Source organism: Somniosus microcephalus, chromosome 9, assembly GCF_052327205.1.
Source record: "Somniosus microcephalus isolate GS21.2 chromosome 9, FLI_Smic_1.0, whole genome shotgun sequence".
Lineage (NCBI taxonomy): Eukaryota > Metazoa > Chordata > Chondrichthyes > Squaliformes > Somniosidae > Somniosus > Somniosus microcephalus.
In genome coordinates, this window is record NC_140995.1 from 174,011,214 (window position 1) to 174,029,920 (window position 18,707).

The 18,707-nt window shown below is 46.1% G+C and overlaps 1 protein-coding gene across 6 annotated transcripts in view; it reads left to right on the forward strand.

The window, feature by feature from the left end:
• Positions 1-18,707, forward strand: part of ahi1 (Abelson helper integration site 1) — a 328,929-nt gene that overhangs the window by 228,526 nt on the left and 81,696 nt on the right. For all 6 annotated transcript variants that reach the window (XR_015079575.1, XM_085997550.1, XM_085997549.1 and 3 more), the window contains one exon: positions 12,624-12,682. Coding sequence is in view for 5 of the 6 variants with exons in the window: in XM_085997550.1 (XP_085853676.1) it covers positions 12,624-12,682 (59 nt within the window). In the remaining variant the exon portion in view is untranslated. The remainder of the gene's footprint in view (positions 1-12,623; positions 12,683-18,707) is intronic.

The following is an 18,707-nucleotide window of genomic DNA, read 5'->3' on the forward strand; positions in this document are numbered from 1 at the left end:
AGAAACACCAAGTCAAATGAGGGCAAGGGCAGAAATAAAAGGAATATATCGGACGGCGGGTTCCTTCCTACAGTTGAGTGTCGAGTGACTCGACGATTGACCAATCCTACGCTTCGGTGACCTGACCGGTCGACCCGCGTGTGTGGGCGGGCCTTATCCTTCTGAACCGAGGTGAGTGGCCGCCATCTTGATTTTTCATAATTTTTTCCCCCACACTTTCTGTGTGTTAGGGAACTAAGGTAAATATTTTAATGATGTGTTAGGGAATTAAATAACAATTTAATAATGGGGGGGAGAGCCTCTGGAAATCGCGGGGGGGGGGGGGGAGAGCCTCGGGAAATCGCGGGGGGGGGGGAGAGCCTCGGGAAATCGCGGGGGGGGGGGGGAGCCTCGGTAAATCGCGGGGGGTGGCGAGCCTCGGGAAATCGCGGGGGGCTTGCGCCGCCCGCACTGACCGCGCATGCGCCGCCCGCAGCGGCCGTCCATCAGCCGCGCGATACGCGGGGGACCTCAGCTCCGGACCTCAGGCGCTAGGCAGGGGGAGGGGCCGGAGAGAGGGAGGGGGGGAGGGGAGGGAGTGGGGGAGGGGGGGAGTGGGGGGGGGAGGGGGTAGTGGGGGAGGGGTAGGGGAGGTGTGGGGGTGGGGGAGGGAGGGAGGGAGACAGGGGAGGGAGAGGAGGGGAGGGAGGGAGAGGAGGGGAGGGATAGGACAGGGAGAGGACATGACAGGGAGAGGGGGGACACACAGGGGCAGGGAGACCAAGCGCCCCAAAATTGCCCTCGCAACGCGGGGCTCCCCAGCTAGTCTATATATATAAAGCGGCTCTTCTGTCTGTCCCGATGTCTGTCTGTCCGTTCTCTATACGTTTGAAAGTTACAGAGCGTACCGACGCGCGCGTCACCTCAAAAGAAAGCTTACAATTCCAGACCGATCATAGGCGTATTTACGTTTCGGCCGGACAAAAATCCCGCCCGCGGTATCCCAAAAACGTTCAGCGTTCCGCTCATTAGCATCTCATTAGCGACCGTGTGTATATATATATTATAGAACTTGCCTACAGTAAAAACTTAAGGCTACAACTAAAGGAGCATAAGAAATATCGAACACATCTATGACATGGTAAACCTGTGTCCAACATTCATTATAATGTTGATGGAAAAAGTTTTGTAGTTTGTTTCAATAGGTAGTTCGTAGAGAGTGAAATAGTTTCTTTACAATAAAATGCAGAATTTTTAATAAACTATTCTGTAATTTGAAATGTGCCTTGTGGAAAAATACAGAAAAAACACAGTTGAATTAAAGTACAGTTAATTGTGTTTTTAAAGAAAATTATGAACTAAACTGTGTTAAAATCCATTGAGAAGTATACAAGCACATTTTGATGCTGTTGCAAGAATTGCTGCACATGCATTTGTTGATGGTTACTGATTCATTTCATTTGACCAGATATTGGTGTTTTGCCATTTTACTGTTACTTGTGGCTAGTTTTACTCCAGTGTTCCGAGTGCACTGAATATGTATAGCACTGCATTTTGCCACAGCTTAATCTGAAAAGGGCTTGTTTACAGAATTTGATGTCCCTTTTCATCATGTAATTTCAAATCTTCAAAGTTTACCTTGTTTGGATCTACACTTCACAATCCAATTGTTATGCAAAGTAAAGAATGTTAACATAGCTGTTGGAGTAGGAATACATTGAAAACATTGGCTATGTTGCTTCTGCTTACCAATTCCCTCTCTCCCCACCACATTTATGAGAACTGAGGTTTGTTTTCCACCATAAATACCATGGAGTGCTTCTAGGATAACCTTAGTGACAATGGTTTATTTTCAGAATAGATTTTTTTAATGTTCCACTCTACTAACATTATGGTGCTTTAATACTTCAATTTTATTCCTGTTTTGGCAAGTTGAATAGCTAACTTGAAATGTGTTACAAAGTTGTAGTACAATTCAAGGAGCCTGATTACATCATGAACCACAAAAAAGTTTCAAAACTTCATCTCAACACCGATATTGTGCCATAACTTTGTGGGCCACTATCTAAGCCAACTATTGTTTAAAATATATATATAATCTTCCCTTTTGCCGTTAGGATTTTTATCTTCGACTCTCCCCCACTGCAGTTTTGACATTTGGGTCTGCACAAGGTGAATCAGCACCACATGACAGGAAAAGGAGAAGTAGTTTTGTTGTTCCTTTGTAGTTTTTTTTACAAGGGTGCTAATTATCCAGGTTATGTCAGAAGGGGTTGTTTGATGAAATTGAATTAGTTCTGATCAGCTAATCAGTATTTGACTATATTGATTTACAGCCACATCTATCCCCAAGGATGGAAGGAAAGGAGAGAAAATTGACAAACTTTCAATCTACACTGTATTCTGCTTAGAAAGACAAGTTAAAACGTGTTGACAGTAACGTCTTGAGAGGAGATCTTCATTGTTTTGCAATAGCAAAATACTGCAGATGCTGGAAATCTGAAATAACAACAGAAAATGCTGGAAATACTCAGCAGGCCAGGCAGCATCCGTGGAGAGAGAAACAGAGTTTAATGTTTCAGGTCTGGGACCCTTCATCAGAACTCTGTTTCTCTCTCCACGAATGCTGCCTGGCCTGCTGAGTATTTCCAGCATTTTCTGTTCTTCATTGTTTTGTCTGTTTTAAAAAAAACACTTTGTGGAAATGCGCCATGTTGGGCTTCCTTGTTGGAAAAAACCTGCTAGATGAGATTCAATACATTGGGTGCAAATCAGCATACTGTAGTCCTGGATGCTGATTCCTATGTCTGATATGCAGCTGAAAAGTTAAGTACCAGCTGGGAATCAACATGGCAGCTTTCCCCGAGACAACTTTAAAAAAAAAAAAAAAGTTCTTCAAGAATGGTGCCAGCTGAAGCCAATGTTATCTAGCATGGTATTTCCCCAGTACAATCAAACATTTAGGGCTTGTATTTTAATTATGTTATTGGCAGTAGTAATGTTCAATATTATTTGTGTTGTCACTATGTACATTAAATTGGTATATTTTCCCCAGTATTATTAAAGCATGCTTTAAAGGTGTGTTGTGATTAGAATCCTCCTTTTGTGGGTGGAACATTCTTTTTCTTTGTTGCTCCTTTTAGATTTTGTTTTTGCTCTTTGTTTTCTGCATGTTATGCAGTAGTTGGGACAACCAGGCAAATTGCTTTGGGGTTTCTGCCAATGTTGCTTTTGAGCTTACTACTAAGAAGTGCATGAGACTGGCAAGGGTGACTCATCAACTGATCCCCCACCCCCCACCCATTTGTGGAGAAACACTTGGCTTCTATTCAGTATTTTCTCTGACAAAACGGCCTAGGTCAGGAACTTGCTGAGTGGAAAGTGCAGGCGCAACTCTGCGTCCTTCCACTCCATGACGTTAAGAGCACTACCAATAAATGTTGCCTACGTTATTCGAAATAAGATCATTTTTGTTCCTTTTAATTCAGTTAAGTGAAACATAGGCACTGGCTATGAAAGGCTACGTTGAAAATGAACTGAGACTATCTGTATATAATTTATAATTGTTTAAAAAAAAAGTTAATTTCCCTCCCCATTGTGGATTTTATCTGATCTGATTGGATTTTGTCCACCATCCGATCACAGAAAAGCAGGCCCAATGTTGAATTGATAAGTTTGAAAAGGCAATAGACAAATAACTGAGCTGCTCCATAGTGCTACTGATAAATTGTCTCAGCAGTACTATTTTTTTGATGCATTTCAACAGCTTCCAGTTTTAACCTATCTCCTGCCAAAATTGTGGCGCTGGAGCTGCGAATGGATACATACTGGAGCATTTGCAATGCTGAGGACGTCGTGGTTAGCACGTTTAATCAGTTGGTCACACCGCAGGTAAAGGTTGCACAGGCAGAAAGGGAATGGGTGACCACCAGGCAGAGTAGTAGGCGCAGGCAGGTAGTGCAAGAGTCCCCTGTGGTCATCCCCCTGTCAAACAGATATACCGCTTCGGATATTGTTGAGGGGGATGGCTTATCAGGGGAAGGCAGCAGCAGCCAACTTCCTGGCACCAGGGGTGGTTCTGCTGCACAGGACGGGAGGAAAAAGAGGGGTAGAGCTACAGTAATAGGGGATTCTATTGTAAGGGGAATAGATAGGCGTTTCTGCAGCCGCAAACGAGACTCCAGGATGGTGTGTTGCCTCCCCTGGTGCGTTGCCTCCCCTGGTGCAAAGGTCAAGGATGTCTCCGAGCGGCTGCAGAACATTTTGGAAAGGGAGGGTGAACAGCCAGTTGTCGTGGTGCAGATATAGATAACAAACAGGATGAGGTCCTAAAAGCTGAATATAGGGAGTTAGGAGGTAAATAAAAAATAGGACCTCAAAGGTAGTAATCTCAGGATTGCTACCAGTGCCACGTGCTAGTTAGAGTAGAAATAGAAGGATATTTCAGATGAATACGTGGCTAGAGGAATGGTGCAAGGAGGAGGGATTCTAATTCCTGGGACATTGGAATCGGTTCTGGGGGAGGTAGGACCAGTACAAACCGGATGGTTTGCACCTGGGCAGGACCGGGACTGATGTCCTAGGGGGAGTGTTTGCTAGTGCTCTGGGGGAAGGTTTAAACTAAAATGGCAGGGGGTTGGGAACCTGAGCAGGGAGACAGAGGAAAGGGAAACAAGGATAGAAGCAAAAGACAGGAAGGAGAAAAACAAAGGTGGCAGTCAGAGAAATCAAGGGTTTAAATTAAACATGGCCACAGTAAATAATAATTCTAAAAGGTCTAAGAGCGTTAAAAAAACAAGCCTGAAGGCTTTGTGTCTTAATGCAAGGAGCATTCGTAATAAGGTGGATGAATTAGCTGCGCAAATAGAGATAAACGATTATGATATGATTGGGATTACGGAAACACGGCTCCAGGGTGACCAAGGCTGGGAACTCAACATCCAGGGGTATTCAATATTCAGGAAAGATAGGCAAAAAGGAAAAGGAGGTGGGGTAGCATTGCTGGTTAAAGAGGGGATTAACACAATTGAAAGGAAGGATATTAGCTCTGATGATGTGGAATCTGTATGGGTAGAACTGAAAAATACCAAGGGGCAGAAAACGTTAGTGAGAGTGGTATATAGACCCCCAAACAGTAATGCGGAGGTTGGGGATGGCATTAAAAGGGAAATTAGAGAAGCATGCAATAAGGGCACAGCAGTTATCATGGGTGACTTTAATCTACATATAGATTGGGCTAACCAAATTAGTAACAATACTGTGGAGGAGGAATTCCTGGAGTGTATACGGGATGGTTTCCTGGATCAATATGTCGAGGAACCAACTAGAGATCAGGCCATCTTAGACTGGGTATTATGTAATGAGAAAGGATTAATTAGCAATCTTGTTGTGCGAGGCCCCTTGGATTGGAGCGATCATAATATGATAGAATTCTTCATTAAGATGGAGAGTGAAGTGGTTGACTCAGAGACTAGGGTCCTGAATTTAAATAAAGGAAACTACGATGGTATGAGGCGCGAGTTGGGTAGGATTGATTGGGGAATGTCACTCAAAGGGTTGATGGTGGATAGGCAATGGCAAACATTCAAAGACCGAATGGATGAACTACAGAATTTGTTCATCTCAGGTTTGGCATAAAAATAAAACAAAAAAGGTAACTCAACCATGGCTAACGAGGGAAATTAGGGATAGCATAAGATCCAAGGAGAGGACATATAAATTGGCCAGAAAAAGCAGTAAACCTGAGGATTGGGAGCAGTTTAGGATTCAACAAAGGAGAACAAAGGAATTAATTAAGAGGGGGAAAATAGAATATGAGAGTAAGCTTTCAGGGAACATAAAAACTGACTGTAAAAGCTTTTATAGATATGTGAAGAGAAAAAGATTGGTGAAATCAAGCGTAGGTCCCTTGCAGTCAGAATCAGGGGAATTTATAATGGGGAACAAAGAAATGGCAGACCGATTAAATACATACTTTGGTTCTGTCTTCACAAAGGAGGACACAAATAACCTCCCAGAGATGTCGGGGAACATAGGGTCTAATGAGAGGAACTGAATGAAATCAGTATTTGTAGGGAAATGGTGTTAGGGAACTTGACGGGATTGAAGGCCGATAAATCCCCAGGGCCTGATGATCTACATCCTAGGGTACTTAAGGAAGTGGCCCTAGAAATAGTAGATGCATTGCTGGTCATCTTCCAAAATTTGATAGACTCTGGAACAGTACCCATGGACTGGAGGGTAGCTAATGTTACCCCACTATTCAAAAAAGGTGGTAGAGAGAAAATGGGGAATTATAGATCGGTAAGCCTGACATCGGTAGTGGGGAAAATGCTAGAGTCCATTATAAAAGATGTAATAGCAGAGCACTTGGTAAACAGTGACGGGATCGGACAAAGTCAACATGGATTTGCAAAAGGTAAATCGTGCTTGACTAATCTACTGGAATTTTTTGAGGATGTAACTGATAAAATAGATAAGGGAGAACCAGTGGATGTGGTGTATTTGGACTTTCAGAAGGCTTTCGATAAGGTCCCGCATAAGAGATTAGCGTGTAAAGTTAAGGCACATGGGATTGGGGGCAAGGTATTGACTTGGATAGAGAACTGGTTGGCAGACAGAAAACCAAAAAGTTGGAATAAACGGGTCTTTTTCCGAGTGACAAGCAGTGACTAGTGGGGTACCGCAGGGATCGGTCCTAGGTCCCCAGCTATTCACAATATATATTAATGATCTAGACAAGGGAACTAGATGTAATATCTCCAAGTTTGCAGACGACACAAAGCTGGGTGGGCGTGTGTGCTGTGAGGAGGATGCCGAGAAACTCCAGCATGATTTGGATAGGTTGGGTGATTCGGCAGAAGCATGGCAGATGCAATATAACATGGATAAATGCGAGGTTATCCACTTTGGTGTCAAAAACAGGAAGGCAGATTATTATCTGAATGGCAATAGATTGGGAGAAGGGGAAGTGCAACGAGACCTGGGTGTCCTTGTGCACCAGTCGCTGAAGGTAAGCATGCAGGTGCAGCAGGCGGTTAAGAAGGCAAATGGTATGTTGGCCTTCGTAGCGAGAGGTTTCGAGTACAGGAACAAGGATGTTTTGCTGCAGTTGTACAGGGCCTTGGTGAGACCACATCTTGAGTATTGTGTGCAGTTTTGGTCGCCTTATCTGAGGAATTATGTTCTTGCCATGGAGGGAGTGCAGCGAAGATTCACCAGGCTGATACCTAGGATGGCAGGAATGACGTATGAGGAGAGATTGGGTCGATTGAACTTGTACTCGCTGGAGTTTAGAAGAATGAGAGGGGATCTCATTCAAACTTATAAAATTCTAACAGGACTAGACAGACTAGATGCAGGAAGGATGTTCCTGATGGCCGGGGAGTCCAGAACCAGGGGTCACAGTCTAAGGATAAGGGGTAAGCCATTTAGGAAAGAGATGAGGAGGAATTTCTTCACCCAGAGAGTGGTGAACCTGTGGAATTCTCTACCACAGAAGGTAGTAGAGGCCAATTCATTAAATATATTCAAGAAGGCGTTAGATATATTTCTTAAGGCTAAAGGGATCAAGGGATATGGAGAGAAGGCAGGAACAGGGTACTGAATTTGGATGATCAGCCATGATCTCATTGAATGGTGGAGCAGGCTCGAGGGGCCGAATGGCCTACTCCTGCTCCTATCTTCTATGTTTCTAAAATAATTCAAAACTTAGCTGGAGCTGCGAAGTTTGGCTGAACACAATTAATGCATTGCAGCTCCAGCTGGATTCTCAACTTCAATTATTTTTGCAGTGTTTCTAGAATCTTATTTTAAATTTATTTTCAGGAGGGTGGTGGAGAGGGGTGAGGCTAGGTATCTTGTGCTAGGCTCCTATCATTTTCAAGAGTCCTAGGGCAGATTTTCTTTTGCAAGTCTGTCCCAAATCAGACAGGAGAGTGACAGAAAATGGGGCAAAACCAGTTGATAAGGTCGAGTAACTTAATCGCCTGGAGCTGAAGTTTCCTCCCCATCCCCTGGGATGGCCACAGGCTGCCCTTTTCCCACCCGCCACAGAAAGGGAGAAATTGGTCCTTGTCATGACTGCTGTTTGGGCAATAAATTTGCATTTGTGGGGGGAATCAATTTCGAGCCGTGATTTCTCACCTAACAAGTGGTTCTTATATCCCGCTGAAGAGTACCCACAAAAATGTATGTGAAAATATTATTCATTTGTTTCTGTGCAGCCAGGAGAAGTAGGAATGCACCTCCTGGCTGCACAAAAATACTGCCTGACTGGCTCGCTTCCCCTTCAGTTTCACCCCCCCGCCACCCCAACCCGCCCAAGAACTTAACCTGCGAGCTGGCTCGGCATTGAAAGCAACCAAATTTTCAAAGGTCCGGACCAGTGAAGCTGCATTAAGACACTCAATTGACATCCATACCTCACTAGTTTTATGCAGATGAGGCTCGATGCTCAATTTCCAGTGAGCCTGAAGACAGCATCTTCTGGTGCGCATTGAAGTTGCGACTCCCATTTCACGCTGGTTTCAAGTGCTCTCCTACAGAGAGAATCAATAGAGAAGCAAGTTTTTTCTAAGCATGTTACAAGCAGCCAGAGAGTGGAAGGGAGAGGGAATGGAAATATAGTGAGCTTAGAGAACCTATTGAAGGTAGAAAAGAGAGAGAGAGAAGCCTTGTTGAGTGGAAAGAGAGACTCTGGAGAAAGGAATAGAGCGAAGGAGAGAAACCCTGTTGAGGGGTGACAGAGATGGAGAAAGGCCATGTTTCCCAACACCAGGGCCTGTCCCTGGTCCTTCCCAGGCTAACGCTGGCCCAGCACCTTGCTTTAATCTGCCTGGGGAGAGGAAGGGGAAGAAGAAGGTTCCCGGTTTCACTCTCATGTACAAGTTTCAGCCACTTTTCGACGGCCTCTGCCTGCCTGCCTCCCTTCCAAGCCTCTCCCCACCCGACCTCTGGCCCAAGACATGTTCATTGTCATCTTGTTGGTCTTTTATAAAAAAGACAAATTATACAAATTCAGCCAATCAATAAAGGAACATGTATGAGAGGCATACAGAGGGAGTGAGAGACAGACAAAGAGACCATTACAGAAAGAGGTAGAGAAAAGAGTGAGAAATAGAGTTGATGAGAGAGAGCTAAAGGTAACAATGAGGAAAGTATGTGAGAAGCAGACCGATAGAAGGAAAGACAGAAGGACGAGTGCCAGTGGGGTGGAGGGGCCTGGCATCGTGGCCCATTTCCTTCACTCTTGATGGAGGATGAGGTCCTAGTCACAGCTTATTGTCTCTCTGCAAATGGGCCACGCTGAGACCCACAAAAACTGCACTATTTCTGTCTTTGTGGCTCTTCTGCTCCTTTAAGTGCAGCAGCGGCATACTGCTACTGCTACTGCACCACCCAATTTCTCTTACTTACAGTGGCAGGAATCCCACCCTCCCTGCATGCCTAAGTAACCCTAATCCAGAATTATACCATATCCTGCCACATTTGGGAAGTGGGCCACTGCACTATCACTACAAAAACTTGTAGGGTGCTTTACACACTCCCGAAAGACTGCATGAAACATTGGTACTCAGAAAGCATTATTCTTTCATATGTTGATGCTGTGAGGTTCTGATGCCTAAGTTCGGCAGATGAAGAATGTCATGAACTGGCCCTCTGGTCAGCAGCTTCCTGTTCCTCCATTGACACATCCACCTGCTCCTCCTCACCTGTGCTCAGTGCTCCCTTCTTGACCTTACCATCTGAATCCCCCAGAATGGTAGACTAAATGGCATAGGGTGCTGGCTTTGTCTCTGGCACTTGAGTGCTACGTAGCTGGATTTTGGAGGATGCCTATAGAAACAGAAGAGGTGTATATATTAGAATGTTATATGAAAGACTTGTCTTCAAACAGAGCTTGCATGCCAATAAAGTGTGCATGATACTGTTGTGGTGCAGTGTATTCCTGTATGATAGCAAGTACGGTAGGAAAGAATAATAAAAATAAGAAAGCAGCCCTGAGCTTGGTATAGGTCTTCGGCTTCACTCCCCCATTCCCTATGGCTTCAAGATTTCAAAAATGTTCTCATTAAGTCTGCTTAAGGACCGAGGTTGCAGGGTTCTGCTTTGTTCCCTCTTGTGTGACACCTTGAGGGTTGAATTTCCACAAGGGTTCTCCTGATTATCTGCTGTAATTTCAGCAGAAAATTAATGGAAACCCTGGAGAAAATCAACCTCATAGACTTACAAGCAGATAAATAGGGATGTTGAATGTTTGAAGAGCACAGACCTTGAGAACCAAGTGCCCACACTACATTCTAACTTGCGTGTGAATCAATGCACACTCATCATGCATTCAGGTTTATTTGAAAGTTTCCTTTGTCGGTACAAATTTAAATGCAACAATACCTCCAAATTTCAGTGACAGCTACAAAGTTTGCCCTGTAGCAACATAGCCATGCATGGAAATCTGTGAAAGGTTGTCTGAGTGCTTTTCATGTCGCCTCAGACAAGCTGCATCAGGTGGAGAGAAAAGTCTTTGTAGTATGCATACTTTGCCCATATACTTTGTGTATGTTACATAGTCTCTGGAAATTGCCATGGTACGACTATCAAACTTCTTCCTCGTCTACTGCCAGTTCCTAGGTACATTAAAGACCATGCTGACCCCTTTCTGTGCGTACTCTCCTGTGCAGAGGGTGCCTCCTGTCCAAACAGGGCAGCCCTCCTTTCCTTCACTTGCCCCATTAGCATCTCCTGTGACTGCATCGAAGAAGGGGCAATTCTTCTCCTTTCCTTCACTTGCCCCATTGGTATCTCCTGTGACTGCATCGAAGGAGGGGCAATTCTCCTTCACTTGCCCCATTAGCATCTCCTGTGACTGCATCGAAGGAGGGGCAATTCTCCTTCACTTGCCCCATTAGCATCTCCTGTGACTGCATCGAAGAAGGGGCAATTCTCCTCCTTTCCTTCACTTGCCCCAGTAGCATCTCCTGTGACTGCATCGAAGGAGGGCAATTCTCCTTTCCTTCACTTGCCCCAGTAGCATCTCCTGTGACTGCATCGAAGGAGGGCAATTCTCCTCCTTTCCTTCACTTGCCCCAGTAGCATCTCCTGTGACTGCATCGAAGGAGGGCAATTCTCCTCCTTTCCTTCACTTGCCCCAGTAGCATCTCCTGTGACTGCATCGAAGAAGGGGCAATTCTCTTTTCCTTCACTTGCCCCAGTAGCATCTCCTGTGACTGCATCGAAGAAGGGGCAATTCTCTTTTCCTTCACTTGCCCCAGTAGCATCTCCTGTGACTGCATCGAAGAAGGGGCAATTCTCTTTTCCTTCACTTGCCCCAGTAGCATCTCCTGTGACTGCATCGAAGAAGGGGCAATTCTCCTTCACTTGCCCCATTGGTATCTCCTGTGACTGCATCGAAGAAGGGGCAATTCTCCTTCACTTGCCCCATTAGCATCTCCTGTGACTGCATCGAAGGAGGGGCAATTCTCCTTCACTTGCCCCATTAGCATCTCCTGTGACTGCATCGAAGAAGGGGCAATTCTCCTTTCCTTCACTTGCCCCATTAGCATCTTGCATCGAAGAAGGGGCAATTCTCCTCCTTTCCTTCACTTGCCCCATTAGCATCTCCTGTGACTGCATCGAAGGAGGGGCAATTCTCCTTTCCTTCACTTGCCCCATTAGCATCTCCTGTGACTGCATCGAAGGAGGGGCAATTCTCCTTTCCTTCAGGCTGCTGAGTGAAATCACAAGATTTGCTGCCAAAGATTTTGTGCCTGACCACACAACAATCACCTCCTCTTTAAATAGCAGCGACAGCCCCTGTAATAAGCAAACTCCTAGTGCCAGGCCTGAAGCTTGCCCTGAATATGTAAATATTTGACATTTGCACAAGGTTGGCCTTTTTGAAAACTGATCATAACACTCACTCATCCAGTCCTGCTGCCTCAGTGCTGGAACTAGAAAATTAACCCCAATGTTTCCAACAAAGTGTTTTGAAGACATTATTTGATACAATTCTAGTTTTGTTATGACAGGATGACAGAGTCTCTTCAGGGGTATATAGAAAATCAAGGCTTTCAACTAAAAATGTTTTTAAATCTATGATTTTACATAACTTATGTAATTTCTATTAAAAAAAATTAGAAACATGCAAGAGGTAGCAAGAGCTTCTGGAATAAAAAAAAATCGGCTGATCAGAAAAATGTATATGAATAACTTAGTCTTCCATTAACAAGAAATTTGCTCCTAATTTGTGCATGTTACATATTCTTTGAGTTCTGGTAAAAACACTTGTACTGTTCACAAATGTGTGGTGAAAAAATGCCGTATGTGCTAAAAATGTGATTAGTACTAATATTTTAACAACCGCTTCAGTTTTTGCTACAGCACAGAACTAGTGTTATGGAAAAATAGTAACGGCTTCCCCTCTGGTGTATTTCTTTATTGCTACTCTAACCCTAAGTCAAACATTTCAGGACCGTAAAGTATACTGTTAGGGTATGATTCAAGTGTTTATCTAGCAAAAGGTTTGTTGAATTTAGAATATGGTTTATCAAAAGCCTATTTAATGAGAAAAAATGAGGGAACCTGCACTTTATTGTTTTCACATAGAAGCCATGACTGATTTCAGTGTGTTATCTTTCCTTTTTTAGGAGGATTCAGTCCTGTGGGGCATCGTTTTAGCAGACCTCCATCAGTCAAGCTAGAGATGGTATGATCTATAATTCTAATCATTTTCCAAATTTTGATATGATCTATAATTCTAATCATTTTCCAAATTTGCCATTAAGTTATCTCATTAATCTCATTTTGGTTGCACCTTTTAATTTTTTGGCCAATTTTGTATCAAATGAAGAACATTAGTGCTGAATAATAATGGATTTGGGACAAGTTCTGCATCATGATCATGACGGATGAGGGATCCACTCTGCCACACTTGCACTGCTTGAATGGGACCTGTGGAAATTCATGCCCAATGATTCAATTTATTTCCCCATGAGCAACTAGTATTTATAAAAACCTTTCATGTCATGTTTTATATTCCCCACGGTCGTAATCTAATTTCTATTTTAGTTCTGACCAGTTTCTTAACCTCCTTCACCTTGCTCTTGAACTAGCTCTATCCTCGGTTCTATCCATAGATTAATACTTCAGAAAAGTTTTTTCCCCTTGTCTCCCATGTTACTTCTCTTGTTGTCCACATTGGTTTCCTTCTCCTCTGCTGCATTTCCCAGTGATAGACTTTTTTTAGTCTCACTATTTTATTCCATTAAGTCTCTGATTTTTTTTCATATTCTTCCCTTCTGACAATGTATTCCAGTACAGCCCCTCCTTATCACCGTCTGTTTGCTAATTCTTCATTTCTGCACCGTAATCCTGACTTTAACTGACTATATTGCGATTGCTGTTTCCAAGTTACTAACTGTGACCTCCTCTACACACTCCTCATTGTTGTGTAGTATCGGATATAGTATCATCCCACTCCCCAAGAGGTTCTTTAACCACTTGAGTCATGTGCTATGTCCAGAAACTGATTTTCTCTCCATTTATTCCAGTTACATAAATTGTAAGCTGAACAGTAATTGTTTTGGGAGATTTCAACTTAGTTTATCCCCTATAAGTTGAAGTCTCCTATAATAATGATCCTTTACTTGAGTATAAAGTTCCTGATCTGATTTCTGTTCCTGAAATAGTGGCCTTAAACATATCTCTACTAGCTGAAGTGCCCGGCGGTGCCGAGGCTTTTTCGAGGGCATGTTGTTGTTGGAAGAGAGAGAGAGAGAGCGACTGGGGGGAAGAGAGAGAGCGACTGGAGGGAAGAGAGTGAGCGACTGGGGGGAAGAGAGAGAGCGACTGGGGGGAAGAGAGGGAGGGGAGGGGTGGGGGGAAGAGAGGGAGGGGGAGGGGGTGGGGGGGAAGAGAGGGAGGGGAGGGGTGGGGGGAAGGGAGGGGAGGGGTGGGGGGAAGGGAGGGGAGGGGAAGGGAGGGCGGGGGAGGGAGGGCGGGGGGAGGGGAGGGGGGAAGGAAGGGAGGGAGGGGGGGAGGGAGGGCAGGGGAGGGAGGGCAGGGGAGGGCAGGGGAGGGGAAGGGAGGGAGGAGGAGGGGAAGGGAGGGAGGAGGGGGGGAAGGGAGGGCAGGGGAGGGAGGAGGGGGGGAAGGGAGGGCAGGGGAGGGGAAGGGAGGGAGGGGGGGAAGGCAGGGGAGGGGAAGGGAGGGAGGGGGGGAGGGGAGGGGAAGGGAGGGAGGGGGGGAAGGGAGGGGGGAAGGAAGGGAGGGAGGGGGGGAAGGGGAGGGGAAGGGAGGGAGGGGGGGAAGGGAGGGGGGGAAGGAAGGGAGGAAGGGAGGGAGGGGGGAAGGAAGGGAGGGCAGGGGAGGGGAAGGGAGGGAGGGGGGGAAGGGAGGGAGGGGGGAGGGAGGGGAAGGGAGGGAGGGGGGGAAGGGAGGGAGGGCAGGGGAAGGGAGGGAGGGCAGGGGAAGGGAGGGCAGGGGGAGGGAGGGAGGGGAGGGGAAGGGAGGGGAGGGGAGGGGAAGGGGGGAAGGGAGGGCGGGGGGGAGGGGAAGGGGGGAAGGGAGGGCGGGGGGGGAGGGGGGGGGAAGGGAGGGGAGGGAGGGAGGGGGAGGGGAGGGGGGGATGGGAGGGCGGAGGGGAGGGAGGGCGGCGGGGCGCGGCCCCCGAGGGTCGCGACCCCCCCCCCCCGAGGTGAAGACCGCCGATTGCGCCCGTTGCCAGGGTAACGCTGGACGCTCAGCAAGCCCCGGCAGAGAGAGACGTCTCGGCTCCTGCTGCGCGCGCACCCTAGCGGCGCTGGGCTGAGGCTCGGCCCTCCAGCCTTCGAGTGGGGCCGGGAGGTGCCTAGTTCGGGCGTGGGTGCGGAGGAGACGCCGAGGCTTCTAGGCCTACCTGGAAAAACGGGGGAAAGGTAGGAAAATTAATGAGATTAGATAAGTTAATTTACTTTCTAAATCATTTTTTTTTAAAACAATATGTGTTTTAAAAGCAACGTTTTTTTTTAAGACGCAGAAAGCGGGAAAAGAAAGGAAAAGTTTGGAATCAAGATGGCAGCGACTCACCTCGGTTCAGAACGATAAAGCCCGGCCACACGCGCACCGATTGGCCCGGCGGCACACGCCAGCAACCCGGCGTACGATTGGTCGAGCTCGAGGTCACTTTGTCGCTAATGAGCGGATAATGAGATGCTAATGAGCGGAATGTTGAAGGTTTTTGGGATACCGCGGGCGCAATTTTAGCCCGGCCGAAACGTAAATACGCTTAAAACCGTCTCGGACGCGTAAGCTTTCTTTGGAGGTAACGCGCGCATAGGTACGCCCTGTAACTTTCGAGTGCATACCCGCAACGCACACGCGATGACAGACAGATAGAATGACAGAAGTACCGATTTATATATATAGAAGATATAAATAGTTTTACCTATCACCTCTGTGCTCGCTGACCTACATTGGCTCTCGGTCCAGCAACACATCGATTTTAAAATTCTCATCCTTGTTTTCAAATCCCTCTATGGCCTCGGCCTTCCCTATCTCTGTAACCTCCTCCAGCCCTACAACTTCCGAGATCTCTGCCCTACTCCAATGCTGGCTTCTTGCAGAGCCATGAATTTCATTGCTCCACCATTGAGGCGTCCGTGCCTTCAGCTGCCTAGGCCCTAAGCTCCGGAATTCCCTTCCTAAACCTCTCCTCTCCTTACCTCTTGCTTATCTCCTCACTTTATAGTGATCATTTTTCTTTGATGAACCCTCATCACTGACTCCCAACAAGATGAAATAGTCTTTCCCTTTTCATCCTATCAAAACCCTTCACAATGTGCCAGCCATGCACGCCCATTTCTCCGTCCTACAACAGGCATAAGAACTGATTTGCATAATTAAGCAAGCACCTGCCTGTTTTAGGGGTTAGTGCTGAACACCATTTAAAGGTCTGCCTGAAAATCGATTCATGTGAGCACATGGTCCCCACCAGAGTTTCTTCTGCCATTTGTCTGTTCTTCAGGCAAGAAAGGGAAGCTGGCAGTCAAAAATGCTCCCCCCGCCCCCCCCCCTTAATGCATACCCCCAAGTCTCTCTGTTCATTCACATCCTTGAGCTTTTTCCTAGTGTGTGTATATTCCTATTATTATTTTTCCTCCCAAAATGCATTACCTCATACTTTTATGCACTAAATTACATCTGCTACATTTTTGCCCAACCTATTAACTTCCCCACTTTTGTGTCATCTGCAGATTTCAATAATGTGCTCCCTATCCAAATCATCCATATGTATCAAGAATAAAAGTGGACCCTGTGCTGAGTCCCTAGGGTTCACCACGCTTAACCCTCCAAGCACCACCCATTAACCTTAACCCTTTGTGTCCTATCTGTCGTCTCACTTTCTATCCATGTTTCCACATTTCTTATAAGTACAGTCCCAAAAATAACTTCTCTCACTCACATACGGCATTCAATTCTCCTTAAATTCTTCAATACTGTCTCCCTGGGCATTCTTTACCATATGTTTATCACATTCTGTGTAAAGTAATTTAATATGAAGGGGTAGAAATTAGTCTGATTCTGTTTTCTGCACGAAGGAGGCAGGCCACGCCCAAAGCAAGAGACCAGAGGGTGGATAGAAATTGATCCCTGTGTCTCATTTGAATAATTGGGATGAGCTGGTCCTGCCTCCACTGGCAACTTACCTGAAGAGAGACATCAATTTTGGGTTACCTGCCTCGCCAGCAGTAGTCCTCAGCTAATTCCCGGGATGGGGAGTTGGATCGAGCTTTCGAGGAAGCACTCCCCCTCCTGGCTGCATAGGAAGGTGTTTTAAAAAAAAAATTAAGTAATACCTTTGGTTGGCAGCTGTGGGGGGGGGGGGGGGCGCGGTGCGAGCGGGGTGGCGTAGGTGGCGCTGAAAAATACTGAGCGGGGCAGGCCCAGCACTTGCCCTACTCCTGAGGTGCTAAATTTGTCAAAAGGGGTTCTAATTTTCATATTCAAAGGGCCGAATGCCGCGGGCACTTAGAAAATAGGCCCACGAATTTGGCATACCTGAGCTGATATGCCAAAAAAACAGGCGCAACATATAGCAATTTCTACCCCAAACTCATAGAATCATACAGCACAGAAAGAGGCCCTTCAGCCCATCGCGTCAGCCATCAAGCCCTGTCTATTCTAATCCCATTTTCCAGCACTTGGTCCGTAGCCTTGTATGCTATGGCGTTTCAAGTGCTCATCTAAATGCTTCTTGAACGTTGAGGGTTGCTGCCTCTACCACCCTTTCAACCACCCTCTGGGCGAAAAAGTTTTCCCTCAAATCCCTTCTAAACCTCCTGCCCCTTACCTTGAAACTATACTCCCTGGTTATTGACCCCTCTACTAAGGGGAAAAGTTCCTTTCTATCTACCCTATCTATGCCCCTCATAATTTTGTACACCTCAATCAGGTCCCCCCTCAGCCTTCTCTGCTCTAAGGAAAACAACCCCAGCCTGTCCAGTCTCTCTTCATATCTGAAGCGCTCCAGCCCAGGTAACATTCTGGTGAATCTCCTCTGCACCCTCTCCAATGCAATCACATCCTTCCTATAGTGTGGCGACCAGAACTGCACACAGTATTCCAGCTGTGGCCTAACTAGCGTTTTGTACAGCTCCATCATAACCTCCCTGCTCTTTATATTCTGTGCCTTGGCTAATGAAGGCAAGTATCCCATATGCCTTTCTAACCACCTTATCTACCTGTCCTGCTGCCTTCAGGGATCTATGTACATGCACACCAAGGTCCCTCTGATCCTCTGTCCTTCCTAGGGTCCTACCATTCATTGTGTATTCCCTTGCCTTGTTAGTCCTCCCAAAATGCATCACCTCACATTTTTCAGTGTTAAATTCCATTTGCCACTGTTCTGCCCATCTAACCAACCTATCTATATCGTCCTGTAGCCTGAGGCTTCCCTCCTCGCTATTTACCACCCCACCAATTTTCATGTCATCTGCGAACTTACTGATCATACCTCCTACATTCATATCTAAATCATTAATTTACACTACAAACTGCAAAGGACCCAGCACCGATCCCTGCGGTACACCACTGGACACAGGCTTCCAGTCACAAAAACAACCTTCGACCATCACCCTCTGCCTCCTGCCACTAAGCCAATTTTAGATCCAATGTGCCAAGTTGCCCTGGATCCCATGGGCTCTTACCTTCTTGACCCGTCTCCCATGTGGGACTTTGTCAAAAGCCTTACTGAAGTCCATGTAGACCACATCAACTGCACTACCCTCATCCACACACCTAGTCACCCCCTCGAAATATTCAATCAAATTGGTCAGACATGATCTCCCCCTGACAAAGCCATGCTGACTATACTTGATTGATCCTTGCCTCTCTCCAAGTGGAGACTAATTCTGTCCCTCAGAATTTTTTCCAATAATTTCCCTACCACTGATGTTAGGCTTGATGTGCCTCAATAAATCCGAGACTCAATGTTAGCGGAACAAAACAAGGCTTTTATTAACTTAGAAGGTAACACACAGTGGAGAGGTGTCTTCCATCCAGAGGTCTGCAGTACTGGATGTGAGGCACGCTGAGCCTGCTTACATAGGGGCCAGGTATGGGCGGAGCCCTACACACAATACAATACAAGGTGAGGAAACGGAACTGAGGTAAGGGAAATGAAACTGAAACTAAACCACAGTCACAGGCACAATCACACAAAGAATACAGATGAGTGATGAATGGCATATTTC